This window comes from Corapipo altera, unplaced genomic scaffold, assembly GCF_003945725.1.
Source record: "Corapipo altera isolate COAL_440 unplaced genomic scaffold, ASM394572v1 61411, whole genome shotgun sequence".
Lineage (NCBI taxonomy): Eukaryota > Metazoa > Chordata > Aves > Passeriformes > Pipridae > Corapipo > Corapipo altera.
Window position 1 is genome coordinate 23,349,299 of NW_020884875.1, and position 13,282 is coordinate 23,362,580.

The 13,282-nt window shown below is 38.0% G+C and overlaps 1 protein-coding gene across 6 annotated transcripts in view; it reads left to right on the top strand.

Moving 5' to 3' along the window:
* Positions 1–13,282, top strand: part of ADAMTSL1 (ADAMTS like 1) — a 393,783-nt gene that overhangs the window by 275,889 nt on the left and 104,612 nt on the right. For all 6 annotated transcript variants that reach the window (XM_027634671.1, XM_027634670.1, XM_027634672.1 and 3 more), the window contains 4 exons: positions 3,021–3,132; positions 3,734–3,872; positions 9,485–9,535; positions 12,331–12,535. In XM_027634671.1, the coding sequence (XP_027490472.1) occupies positions 3,021–3,132; positions 3,734–3,872; positions 9,485–9,535; positions 12,331–12,535 (507 nt within the window). The remainder of the gene's footprint in view (positions 1–3,020; positions 3,133–3,733; positions 3,873–9,484; positions 9,536–12,330; positions 12,536–13,282) is intronic.

Consider the following 13,282-nt stretch of genomic DNA (forward strand, 5'->3'; position numbering starts at 1 on the left):
TAACTCTTAAAGATTACACATATTTTGTGTTCAAATTTTTATCTTGTTTTTGTGCAGCTTTCTGTGGATATCCCTCAAACCAAAGTTTATCAACTCTAAACTTCACCTGGGCAACAGCTTGTACCTCTCTTGCACCATCCCAGACAGTCATTTACAAAATCAATTTAAAAGATTCTTTTTTTCCAAGGTCTTTCTACAAGAAAAAAATATCTCTGTTGAGAGTGACTGTAGGCTAGACAGTGGGTATTCTGAGGTCTCTAGATTTAACCTGCTCATTATATGACTGACTTATATGACTTATGTGACCTCTTGGCTCTCATTAATTGACAAGGGCTGCTGTCTTGTTAGGAATGCTCCAAATTCCCTTGAAACCTAGAGGAAGTCAAGGATGATCTGTTGGTGCAATGCACAAATGCAGGGCTGAGTGCTCTGCAAGATCTGAATACTTCTGCCTTCTGCTATTAATAAATTTAGATAGGATTTTATTTGGGAATACAATAATCAGTTGCCATTTTTTTCTGGCTCAGTAACCTAAGGATGCAAAACTAACTGTTACTTAAAAGGCTAACTAAAGATTTTTAAGTGATGACCATCTCTTTTTGAAGCTTCAACTTTTCTCACTAGCTGGATGTTTCTAATACTGCAAGGGTAAAAAATTCCTCATACTAGCTGAGGGATTTGGCCCTGTGCAGCCAAATCAGGACATTTCTTACAGCATTTAGCTATTAAGTCTCGCCCTGAGTTTTGCAGGGCTCAAGAAGTCACTGATGTTTTCTCCTGTATAAAGATCTTAGCTTTGACAAACTGTCAAACAAAATCAAAAATAATGTTTTGCTGTGTTGAATCACCATATATTGTTCCTCTTCTGCTTATAGTACTCCTTAGAAAAAACCAAAACAATACTGTGTCTGCTTCTTTCATTTGCTTATTTTGTATCATTTTTGCTTATGGCTGGGGTTCACTGTGATACTTTCCCATCTGTGTTGTTATCGTGGCTCTATGAGTGACTCCCACGTTAGGCTGGAGAAGATGTATATCTGTCTTTTCTCTGTGTCAGAACAAACAGATAACTGCAGACATGCAGGAATAGTCTGCAGAGAGAGGAACTCTTCTTTCTTCCTGATTTTTTTTTTAATGCAAAGTCTTTTTTCTTCCCTTCCTTTTATAGTAGGCTCTGTGTGAGCTCTTGGTTTGTGCATGATGATTCACTGCAGACTGTACTGCTGAGTAGATCTTCTGAGTTTAGGAATCACTGGTGATCCTTAGAAAACAGAGTAAAAGCAGAATTCTCTTCAGTGAATGCCTCTTCTGCACACTCACATCAGAGACCTCCCTAAATGGCTTCCAGCACAACAGAAGAATTTTCTCGGGAGTGCTTCAGGCTTCATGAGCTGAGAAAGACCCATCTGAAGTGCGTAGTTAAAGCAGCATCCTCTCACAAGGAATTAGATATCCTATTTCTGACACACAGACTCAAATAATATTAATCTGTGCAAAAGGCCTTCCATTTGCTGAAGCAGTAGTATTGCTACAGCTGCTTTTTTTTTTTCCTTTTGGGAATTTACATTACTGCTTAATTAGAAAAGGGCAGCCTTAGTCTCAGTAGACCAGACTTCTTAACACCCATAAACATTTTTGCCCTCCTCCTGCTCTTCAAGATATACTTTGATTTGTAATCATGTTTCTGTCCATGTACAGGGAAAACAAAACAAACCCAAATTTCACAGTTCATCTCAATGTGTCATATTTTTGCTTCTGTTTCACAGACCACTCTTTGGCAGTGTCTCTTGGTGTTTGGAAAGAGAGAAAAGAAAAGTCAGTTTGAAAAATGGTGTTTCCAAAACTGAGAAACTTGTTCAAAACATGAGAGAAAAAAAAAAAAAAGGAGGCAGCAGCAAAATACTTTAAGCTGTCTGATAAAAAGAACAAGGGGGATTGCACCTGAGAGTACCGGTACTGTCTTGGAGAAGGGTCCATCTTTTTTAGTTGTGATTTGGCAGTTTTCTCTACTGTCATAGCATCATGTCAGTGATGCAGAGATGCTCAAGCAACACTGAGACACAATGTTCTGTGACAAATAACCAACTAGGAGAGGCTTTTTGTTCTTCCCTTGTCAGCTGCCTTAGATAAAAGGACAAGTGAAATCCTGCAGAGATTTTGAAGCTTTCATAACTGTACAGATACCAAATAGGAAGGATTTTTTACTGGGCCAGGTGCAAGTGGTGCTACTTTAGCAGTGTGAAGGTCTTATTGCACTCCTGGTACTACAGACTCTTGTTTATGTAGGAAATCCATTCAGCACACATAGTACCAGAGGCATACTAGCTCTTAAGCTCAGGTGGCTTAAAAGTTGGCAGTACTTGTAGGTTCTGAAGATGTCTTTCCAAATGTGCTCTTAGCTCCAGCTGGGAGTCCACACCTATGACTGAAAGAAGCATTTTTACAAGCAAAATAAAGTAAGCAGGACGGACTTATAATAATGACAGTACCACAAAGAAAATGAAAAAACCTTTACTTCATGAAAAAAAAGTCTAGAATTAAAATTTTTATATTATTTATGTGTCTCACAGCACAGCCTCCCATTTTTTACTCTGTACTGTCAATATATTATACCTAGTCTTCAGATGTTTCTTGGGAAATATTAGAGATCTAAAATCCAAGTCCATGTGTCAGGGACAGCAGATAATGGTAGGTAATTTTCTGATGAAGTAAAGATCATTCCATATCCTTTGTCTCTGTAAAATTATTCAAGAGCACTAACCATGCATTTGCACTCACTCTTTCAGAACATGGTCTCAATAATAGTGACTGATTATGCCCAGAAATTTATTTGACTGTGTTTTCCAATAAAGATTTTGCTACCAATCTGTGATTCGTTTTGTGTATTTCATTTTCCTATTGCAAAGTGTATCTGGTATTTCATGTAGCTGCAAGATGTCTCATACCTTCAAGATGCATGTGGCAGAATACTTCTTCCCAGCATTTACATCAGTTTCACTCTGATGTTACCTCTTTTTCAGATTCGTTATGCTGGTGCTGCTGACAGTTCAGTTCAGTTCATCTTCTATCAGCCTATCATTCACCGATGGAGGGAAACTGATTTTTTTCCTTGTTCGGCATCCTGTGGAGGAGGTAATGAATTACCACTGTAATCCAAAAAGTCATTTGCATACAGGACCTGTCCCAGGTGCTGCCCTTGGTTTTGGATCTTTAAAATGGGCAAAATCTGAAAATGAAAATAGTTACAACTAAATTAAGGAAGTGATTTAGCAACGTGGTAGTAGGTTGTAGTTTTTTAGCATTGTGCACACTCCATACATAAAGTACATCTTGATATCCACGTCTGCATTTAATGCTACAGCTGTCAAACATAAGGGCTGATGGGATTTGGGCCTGCTTTGGAATCACAAGATGTCTCCATTTGTTCCCTGTCTATATTGAAACTGAGGGCACAACTGTTGATGATCAAGAAACCTCAGCCTTTGATTTTTCTTTTTTTGTTCTAGACTTCGGAATTTTTGTTTAACCATACTGGTTATCTTTTTGTTTCCTACTACATGTGATTTACATTGCTGTTTTCAATCTGGTCTGTAAATCAACAGCTGTTACGTGCAAAAGCACTGAACCAAACTGAAATTAGTTTGCTTTTTACCAAATCAGAACTTGGATGCATTTCAGAGAGAGACAGGAAGAGCACCACATCTCATATTATTTATTCCACTGTGTATTGCAGGTTATCAACTGACATCTGCTGAATGTTTTGATCTGAGAAGCAGACGGGTAGTGGCAGATCAATACTGCCACTATTTTCCTGAAAATGTCAAGCCAAAGCCAAAACTTCAAGAGTGTAATCTGGATCCTTGTCCTGCAAGGTCAGTCAGCTTGAATTTTAAAAGAGGCTGAGGTCTAAAGGAGTAAAAGTAGGAAAATATTCTGTTGCTGTTGCACACAATGGCATTTATCCTATATAATGCAACCTCTTTCTCATCTGAAAATGCACTGTGTAGAAGAACATCTCTGTTTAGCTCCTTCACCATTGCAAGGACTGATTTGAAATGGTTGTTTCTTCCCTTCAAAATGCATTTTGCCTCATTAATCATTACAAAGGACAAGAAAACAAATGGTCCATGATTCCATCCCCATGATCAGCATGTCTCTTAAGTGTTAGTAAGATGGGAAAAGCTCTTCTTCAGTAAAAATGTTGTTGGAAAATTACTGTCATCACAATTAGAGGAATTATTTTTATGTGTTTTTTTTTAAACATCCTCCTTAATAAAAAGCTTAGTTGCAGTTATGGCAGCTTGTAAGAATGTAATAAGTAATTTTTTTCTAAATATCAGTATTCTTTTGCCCTGCACAAAAGTCTCCTCCCTGCTACCCCACAGAGTCACAGAGTGGGTAAAGTTGGAAGGGATCACAGTGGGTCATCTGGTCTGATCTCCCTGTTCAAGCAGGATCATCCTAGAGCACATTACACAGGATTACATCCAGGTGGTTCTTAAGATGGTTAGATTTACCTGTCACAGTACCAGTGAGAAAGTAATTTTATGTAGTTGCTTTATTTATTTATTTACTTTTTAATTCTAAGCTACTTTAAAAAAAAAATACAGTTCTGTGTCAAATATTTTTGTAATTTGCCTTTTGGAATTTATGGATATTTTTCATACTTTTCCCAATGATTTTAATTGACATATTCTCAAATGGTAAGACAGATGACTGCACAGTGCACGGGAGGAAAGAGAGAAGAAAAATAACAACTGGCAGATGTCAGAAAGCAATTTTTGTTTTATATAAGACACACCAAGGCAAAATTGTTGATATAAAGACCCTGAGGGGACAGAGAGTCATTTAGAAATACAGCTATGCCATCCCAGGGTACATGCTGTAACAGAGAGGAATTGGCTTTTTGGAATCATCCTCACAGAATGCCAAATTGCAAATGATAACACCTATTTCAGGCACTGTGAAGAGATCAGTTTTTAGCAGTCTGTGGCAATGATAATTAAATCATGTGTTGCTTAGAACTTGAAATCTCTGCACCTTGAACAAGTCATTTTTTATAAAGGTAAGATACTATTGTACTGAAAAGATGTGCTGTTTAAAGCGAGAGGTTTTTCTGGAGGCTGACACCAAAGGACAGCTTTCTCAGCAGTCCTTTTCAATTAAGTAGGGTTTTTTAAGTATCTACTTAAATGTTTAGGTAGGGACATTGGCTTTTACCAATCTGTAAAGTACTAAGACCATATGAAAGAATATTTAAATACAAAGTATGTGGTAGTTCTTCAAGATTCACATTGATAACCTGATAAAATGATCAGAATACTACCTATATATCAGGACTAAGCATGGTGCTCCAGATATGTAACTCATACTGGTATTGCAACTGGGAATTATACTCAGTGCAAAAATAGGCATTCAGAAACCAATGTTGCCTGTACCTGTGATGTTACTGTAGATGTCACCTACCCCAGCTCTGAAGGGAAGTAGTAGTAGTTTTACAGAATACCACATGGGAAGCATTAAGGGATACCATCTCTTTGAGGACCTCAGTAACTGTTTCTCAACACAGAAAGTGTTCTTGTAGCACAGGGAGATAATGCCACAATGTGGCATCTTCAGAGAGCACCTAAGTACCCACCTTAGTGTCAGGATTTGTAGTATTAAAGTGGAATCTTTTTCTCAAGCCTGTCATCTGTCCAGTGATAATCATAGCTCTCATGAATATGCTGGCTCGGATGCTGAACTGTTTACTTCTATGGTGAACTTTTTCATGTCTTCCCAGTGTTTCCTTTCACTTAATGAATTAGCTGTCCACAGCCAACTTAAGCTACTTCAACTTTTTATTATTATGTGCTCATTACTAATAATATCTTTAACATAATCCAGACCATTGCTTAGATGGCACACTCCCTGCCATGCAGATCATTTACTCTCAAATCTGACAGATTTCAGTGAAGGCTTAAGTCTGGGCTCTGTGAGTCCCCATTAGGAAAGAGGTGTAATAGCTCCAGCCACCTGGGAGCACGGGAAGCTGTGCAGCCGTAGCCTTATGAGTAGTACACCCCCGGGAAATAGAGACCTCAGCAGAAGTGAAGGCTGTGAGTCAAAGGCATGTGAGCATCCTGCAGAGGCTGGGCACTGGCACAGCAGGGTGCAGGACACCAGCAAACCAGCAGCAGGTGCCCCTACCCACTCCTGTCCTCGGCACATCGTCTTCGTGCAGGGTCACACCACTCTGAGGCATCTTGGGGGTAGATGTCCTTTCTCTCTGCTGGCTCCTCTCCCAGTTCTAGCACCCATTCCCCTACTTGGCTCGACAGGTGTCCAACCTGAGACTTGCCAGGATGAAGGAGGGGAAGGTGGGAAGGGCTGGCACCTTGTCAGAGAGAGGGAGTCATTAGGGAGGTACAGGAGAAAGGCATTCACACTTGTCACCTGTGCTTATGGGGGTAGCTGAAGGAGAAAAAGGAGCAATTGGGGAAGAGGACATCAAACATGACTTTCAAGAAATGCAGCTGCAGACAGTCATCCCAGGGGAAAGCAGAATGCTTGCAGAGGTGGCAGACCTGGTTGCAGCACTCCCACCTCTGGCATGTGCAGCTCCTGCTCCAGCCATACATGTCTCTTGAAGGGCAACTGTGCTGAGGCTGCCAGCACGCAGGAGAAAAACAAAGCAATCTGCATGCTATATGACAGAACTTTTTGGTCTGAAAGGCATGGGAGATTTCAGACATATGAGACACAGCAGCTCAACAAAATAATTTGCTTTGTACTTCTGCTCCTGCCAAAGCTCTAAGTATTTTGTGAATGAGTCCTATTAGCTACTTGCACATATTTCAGCAAAGGAATTGTAATTTCCTCTGTTCATTTAGCACACCATCTGCTTTGCATTGGCTCAGTAACATACAGCAAACAAAGCCCATAAAGTAGATCTCTTCCATCTTTTTTATAGGAGTATGATGGTAGATTCATGGAATTTAGATCACTTTGTCCAGTCAAAAAGTAATGATTCACTAAAGTAATCTCTAAGATTTTTTTTAATGTGTTCATTTAGTCTTGAGGGTTTTTTCTGGAACACATACAAAAACCCCACACTAGACTAACTAGAAAAGATGCAGTTGTCATTAATGATACAATGACCACCTGTTCTTCTGTCGTATCTTTAAGCTAGTTTTTTTGAAAACTCATAAATTAAGCTATTGTGTATTATTGTGGGGGTCTTGTGATTACATTGCTGTCTTGTAGTTACAGAATGAGAGCTTTTGGCAGACCCTCACATACGCACAAGGATAGTGTCACTAATTCTGTGGAGCTCAATACTGTTTACGGAAGTGCAGTTTATGTATGCAGAATTCTTTGAGGGTCAAACCTTTCCAATGAAAATATTAATCTAGTGGTTTAAACATGTTATTTCATATTCATAACAGTGTTTTTATGTAGTATGGTTATTTCCATCTGAATGGTCTTGGGAATTATGCATTCTAAAACATGTAGACCTGGATTATGCATACAGATCATGTTTGTTAGAAAGAATTTTTCACTGCAATGAGTGAGAAATATTTTGAAATCTGTTTCTTTCTTAGACAGTAGATGCTTTTATAGTGTAATTATTTCATTTTGAACTTGGTACATAAATATTTTTTTTCCAACTGCTTTTCAGCAAGCTGATGAGCTGGAAAGTGCAAAGGCTTCAGAGTGGAACTTCACAGCACTGCTGAAAGAGTCAGGAAAACAGCAGATTTCCAAAAGCATGGACAAAAAAAATCTCAGAAAAAGTTCCTTTCCATCTTCTTAAAATATGCAATTCTTCTTAAATTCTTCAAGCATTTACCCATGAAGCTAAGTCTGAAAAGACTTCTTTCCTGACCATTGTCTAAATGACCCATTTGTCTTGTCCAAAGTTTCCCAGTGCCAGAACTACCTCTTCTAGCTTTTGGGATTTTTGTGGGGACAAGCAGCTCTCCAAAGATGCAAATATGCACACTCGTGCAGAGGGTTCCTTTGACTGCAGAGGCTGCTACTCTTAGAAGGAACTATCTAGTCCCCATCACGCATTTCCAGGTCTCCAGCTCCTTCTTGTTCTTCAGCTGGAAAATTCCAGTGCACTGACCTGGTGCTGACTCCTTGCTGTGAAAACACAATGGGATTAATTCTTCTGTCCAGGACAAGTTATGCACATAAACCCCCTATTGACTGAGAGGAGAAGAGACCCCTTCAGCCTTAGCCTGACAAAACTTCTTTAAATGCTTACAGCATATTTTAGTGAACTGTGTTGAGGATGGAGAATACTTTCTCCCTTTCCCCTTCTTTGCTCCTTCCCCCTTGCAGAAATTCATAGCACCATCCTCTCATCTGTAAAGGACTCCCAAAACCCACCTTTTTTCTTGTCATCCAGTTTCATCTCTCCATAACTTGGTTAGGGACACACTTTTTATTTCAGTGCAATTGGTATTCACTCTTCAATGGTTCCACCCACCTGCCCTATCCAAATCCCCAGGTGGCTTTGATGAAAATGATGATGATTGAAGTGCTCTGAGATCATCTGTTTGATGTTAATAGATATGCCTAAATTGGGAGAATAATGGTTAGAATTATTCTGAGTCAGAATTTACAAAAAGTGTGGATAAAATATGAAATTCCGGACTAGTAATTCAGTGAGACCCTGTAGCTGCCAACAAGACAAGTCACATCCTTCTCACACATAACTGGCATGATGATGTTTCAGATTATTGCTAATTTTGATCTATACTATTGCTTTTTATAACCTTTAGATGTTATATTATTTAGATATCATACCAATAACACTACAGCAAAGCAAGCCAATCAGTCACAACACCACAAAAAACAAAGAAACAAAAAACCCAGTCTGAGATGTTAATCTTCTCTCAAGCTCCTCATTTCTTCCAGAAAAAAAAAGGCAAATGAAGAGGCAGATCTGGTCTAATTTAAGATGAGGAAACAAGAATTGCAGATTTGAATTCTTGCACAGTGATTCCCCGAATTTCTAATCTTGGCTCCTATTAAAGCAGAAGTTTTATGTGAAGGGCAGAAACAACCATATAATAGTTTTAAAAGGGATTTGATCTAGAGCTCTCGGAAGCACAGATAAGTTCCCTTATTAAGCATAAGTATTACGCATAGAAACGTTGTTTTTATGCTAGGTAACAACACAATAAATTTAAATAATATTTGGATCACTTGTGGCAATGGATTTCTTCTTTGTCAAACAGTAATATATTTATAACAATGAAGTAGTAATCATTTTTTTAACAACTCAGAAACAATAGGATGGCAGCATAAGTTTTGGTTTAAGTGACAACTTAGGTAAAATATCTTGTTTGACTGGTTTGTAATACTCTAATACAAAAAGTTGTAAAAGGTAATACAATATTGTAATATAAAAAGTTGTATAACGTAATCATTTAGTGTTTATTTTATTATGTGTACCTTCTACTCAGAGGGTTGGCATTATTGTTCCTAACAGTGATGGATACAAGCAGATCATGCCCTATGACCTCTACCATCCCCTTCCTCGGTACGTAAAACAGTCAGTCGGTTCTAGGCTTAACAAATACATTTTCTTCTTCTTTTTCTCTTCTCTATAATTCTCCTTTGCTCTCAAACTAAGTTAAAAGATGCTGCTTTTCTCTTGCTCTGAATTCCTACAGATTAACCTAGAGATGTTCAAGTGCTAACCTGTAGTAATAAATTCTGTCAGTGCCGAACTGAAATTGTATTCTAGCTGAAGCAAAAATGCAGACTTACTAAGTATGTGGTCCCTTTCTTTCTCTCTTTCCTCAGCCCCCACCTCCACTTTTCTCTTGCACTTTTCCTTTTTTTCCTTTACTTCTCTCTGAACAGGACTATAACCTGTTGCTTTGTAATTAACCAAAGGACTTTCCCTCTCTTCCCCCCCATAGTGCTGCTTCTTGAATGCTTGTAAATTGTTAGATTTTGAGGTAATTATTCTTAAAACTGTGAATAAGACTCCTGATGATAAAAATGTTTGATAGTTGAATGATAATAACCTTTAGGTTTTGAAATACCATCTGGACATGCAATAGTATTGTGCTGTTTCCTTCTTCATTGATTTATTGTGTCATGGATTATGAGATCACAGAAAGAAGAACCCTGTAGGAAACTGCTAGTCTCATCCTGGTGAGGAAAAGACCTCCTTCAAACAGTGTCATGACCTAATACAGAGAGCTTTCAGCGTCACTGTGCAAATGCAGTGCAGTGCAGAGCAACTAACTAGACAAGTGTTGTGACGGCCATTCATGTTCACATCATTTATCAGTTATCCGTGCCATTAGGATCAGGCTTTTCTCTTCCTAGCTAAGTGCTTATGTACACATAGTCAGTATCCCCAGATATTTGTGAGATACACTTATGAAATATATCTCTGCATCTAATTCCTGTTTTCTGGGAAACACTTTTCTCTGTTCTTTATTTAAAAAAAACCACCCACATGCATACTGCCAAGCCTCAGAAGTTAAACCCGCTTGTAAGGAATATGGAGGCTTTAACACTCTAGCTTTAAATTAAACAAAGTTTATTTCAATTGTGTACAAAGGGCTTGAACACTGATAAGGGACAGAGAATAATTTTATATCAGGGGATGATTCAGCAGTACTTAATAGTGTAGGGATTGTATTTAGGTAAAAAGCATTCTGAGCTGGCAGCTAGACGGAGGCATTTTTGCTGCTGAAGAAAATCCAAAAATGAAGGATCAAAATGCCCTGCAGTATTTGGCTTTCAGCAATACTGAAAGAAAATACAAAACAACATTCTTCCCTGAAAATGATCAAAAGCTGTTCTGGACTATGGTTTCATCCCATAACCATCCCTTTACATCCACTCTCCCAGCCTTATTGCTCTCCTTTAAATCCTTTAAATATGTAACTTATCAGCACAAAATGACGGCTGTGGCATGGTGTAAAAATGGTTTCACCACTCCTATTGGTAAGTCATAGTGTTAATCAGTGGTCTTAACGTTCATAAATGATTATTAGTATAAACCGTTTCACCATGAGTTTTATGGTACTTTCAGCCAGTAGCCAAGTGTAGGTAGTGCTAGCTTACTGGAAAAGATAAGAATATGGTTGATATGATGAAAAATCCGAGAGAAAAATAAACATTTTTCATATTGCTTGACAATCTTGGGGATTCTGTAATTGTTACTTAACAAAAATATTTCCTTTGTTTTAAGTGGGAGAGAAAAAAATCCTCACCTTTCACATTTTTTTACTTCTTGCCTGAAGCAGAAAGTAGGCTTGGTATTTTCCACAAAAACTATTCTTTGAAGTCAAAAAATGGAATCTTATGACCAAAATAATTGCTTCAAACAGTATTTGTAATATCCTTATCAAAAGGACACTTGCCTTTGTGGAAAAAAAATGATTTTGTGAAATGTTTCCAGATAGGTAGAACATAGATACTTCTGTACCATCAGGCATACACAGGATTATGTAGGAATAGCTGTACTGGATCATGAGAATGGGCTCACAGGCAATCTGTGGCAATGGCTTGAATATAAGAGAGGCAATACCAGACTATATTATGTGGACAGACACGTACGTATATAAAGGAATACATACATTATGGTATATGTATCACTAAAAAAAAAAAATAATTATTCTCATAGGTATGCATAGCCTTTCAGAACATATATGTTATTCTTTGTATTTGTCATTACACTCTCAGATGGCACCTGTAGACAAACAAAAGATGGTTTCTCAGTTCCTCTCACTGCCTTAATTGCAAGGAAACAAGGTACTTCTGGTTTATGCATCAGAGGACATATATCTTATCAGTATAGTTAGATCTTTTCAGTAATTTCCTCCCATTTTTTTTCTTTTTTCCTCTGCTGAGTTGCTTCCTTGGAAAAAACCACTGCTGTTTCCCTTTATTTTCTTGCAAAGGAGACATCAGCCTCAGAGCACACTGAGTTTCCAGTGATTTGTGACAAAGATTCCTCAGAAAATGACAAATTGTGAAGATAATTTAATTCCATCAAGTAATAAAAAAAGAAATTAGGTTAAAAGTATTTAGATTTTCTGTGGTAGTAGTAATTGGGTTAGTGGGAGAGAGGCTATTCCATATTACTTTTCTGTGACTTAAAGACACCAGCCATGAGCATTCTTTGATGCTATGGACATGAAATCATATGATTTCATATGAATCATATGAAAATAGATATATGATTAATTTTTACTGACATTAATCAGAAAAGAAAATACACTTACAGATAGCAATTTGTGCATTTTTGGGGTGCAGTTGGGGGTGGGAACAGCAACGGTTACTTTTCTTGATGCCTGTCTGTTTTCTCAGATGGGAAAGTACACCCTGGACTGCCTGTTCCTCATCCTGTGGAGGAGGCATTCAAAGCCGTAGCATCTCATGTGTGGAAGAAGACATTCAGGGGCATATCAGCCCTGTGGAAGAATGGAAATGCATGTATACTCCAAAGATGCCTGTTGTCCAGCCTTGCAATATATTTGACTGCCCAAAGTGGCTTGCTCAGGAATGGTCTCCGGTAATCAATTTAGCTTTGTTGGTTTTGTATTTACCACACTAGGAACATATCTGAAATTATAGTTTAGTGAATTTGTGGAAGTAGGAACATCCAGTGCTTTCTTTCCTTATTACCAACACCTTCGTTTTAAATTATGCTGTTTGTCTAACTAACTGCCAAGTAAACACTCTGGAAAAGAGTATTAAGATTAAGAAGAATGATGGGAAAATAAATCAGCTCTTTAATGTTAATTTGTGACCTTCTGCTAATAATAGACTGGGTATAAAAATGAAACGCACAAAAAACCCCCAGTAATCATGTAGTGGTATATCTTTATTACAACATTAGGACATAAATTGAAATTCATTAATTGCTGAGAAATTTCCAGAAATACGTAAAACTGTAAATCAGTCTGCAGTTTGACACTTGCACTTTTCTGTTCCTGATTTGGCTTTCCTCCCGTATGAAAGTAAATGTCTTTGAAATGTCCTTCTACAAAAGTGATAAAGTACTTTGACTGTACATGAAGACGTATCTTGATTGTAGCTTCTCAACAAGTACATGTGTTTAGAAGCTAAGCTCACATACAGATGAGGTGTTCTTGACTGATTGCAAAGTGTTGGCTGATTTCTACATGGAAGCTGCTATCCAAGAGCAAAGAAATATTGGTGGTATCCATAGCCCTCCCCACTGGTTAGTAGTTTTGATCCCCTCAAGTGCAACCAATTCTGAAACAATCTGTACAGAGGGAAAAAATTGAAAAACCGT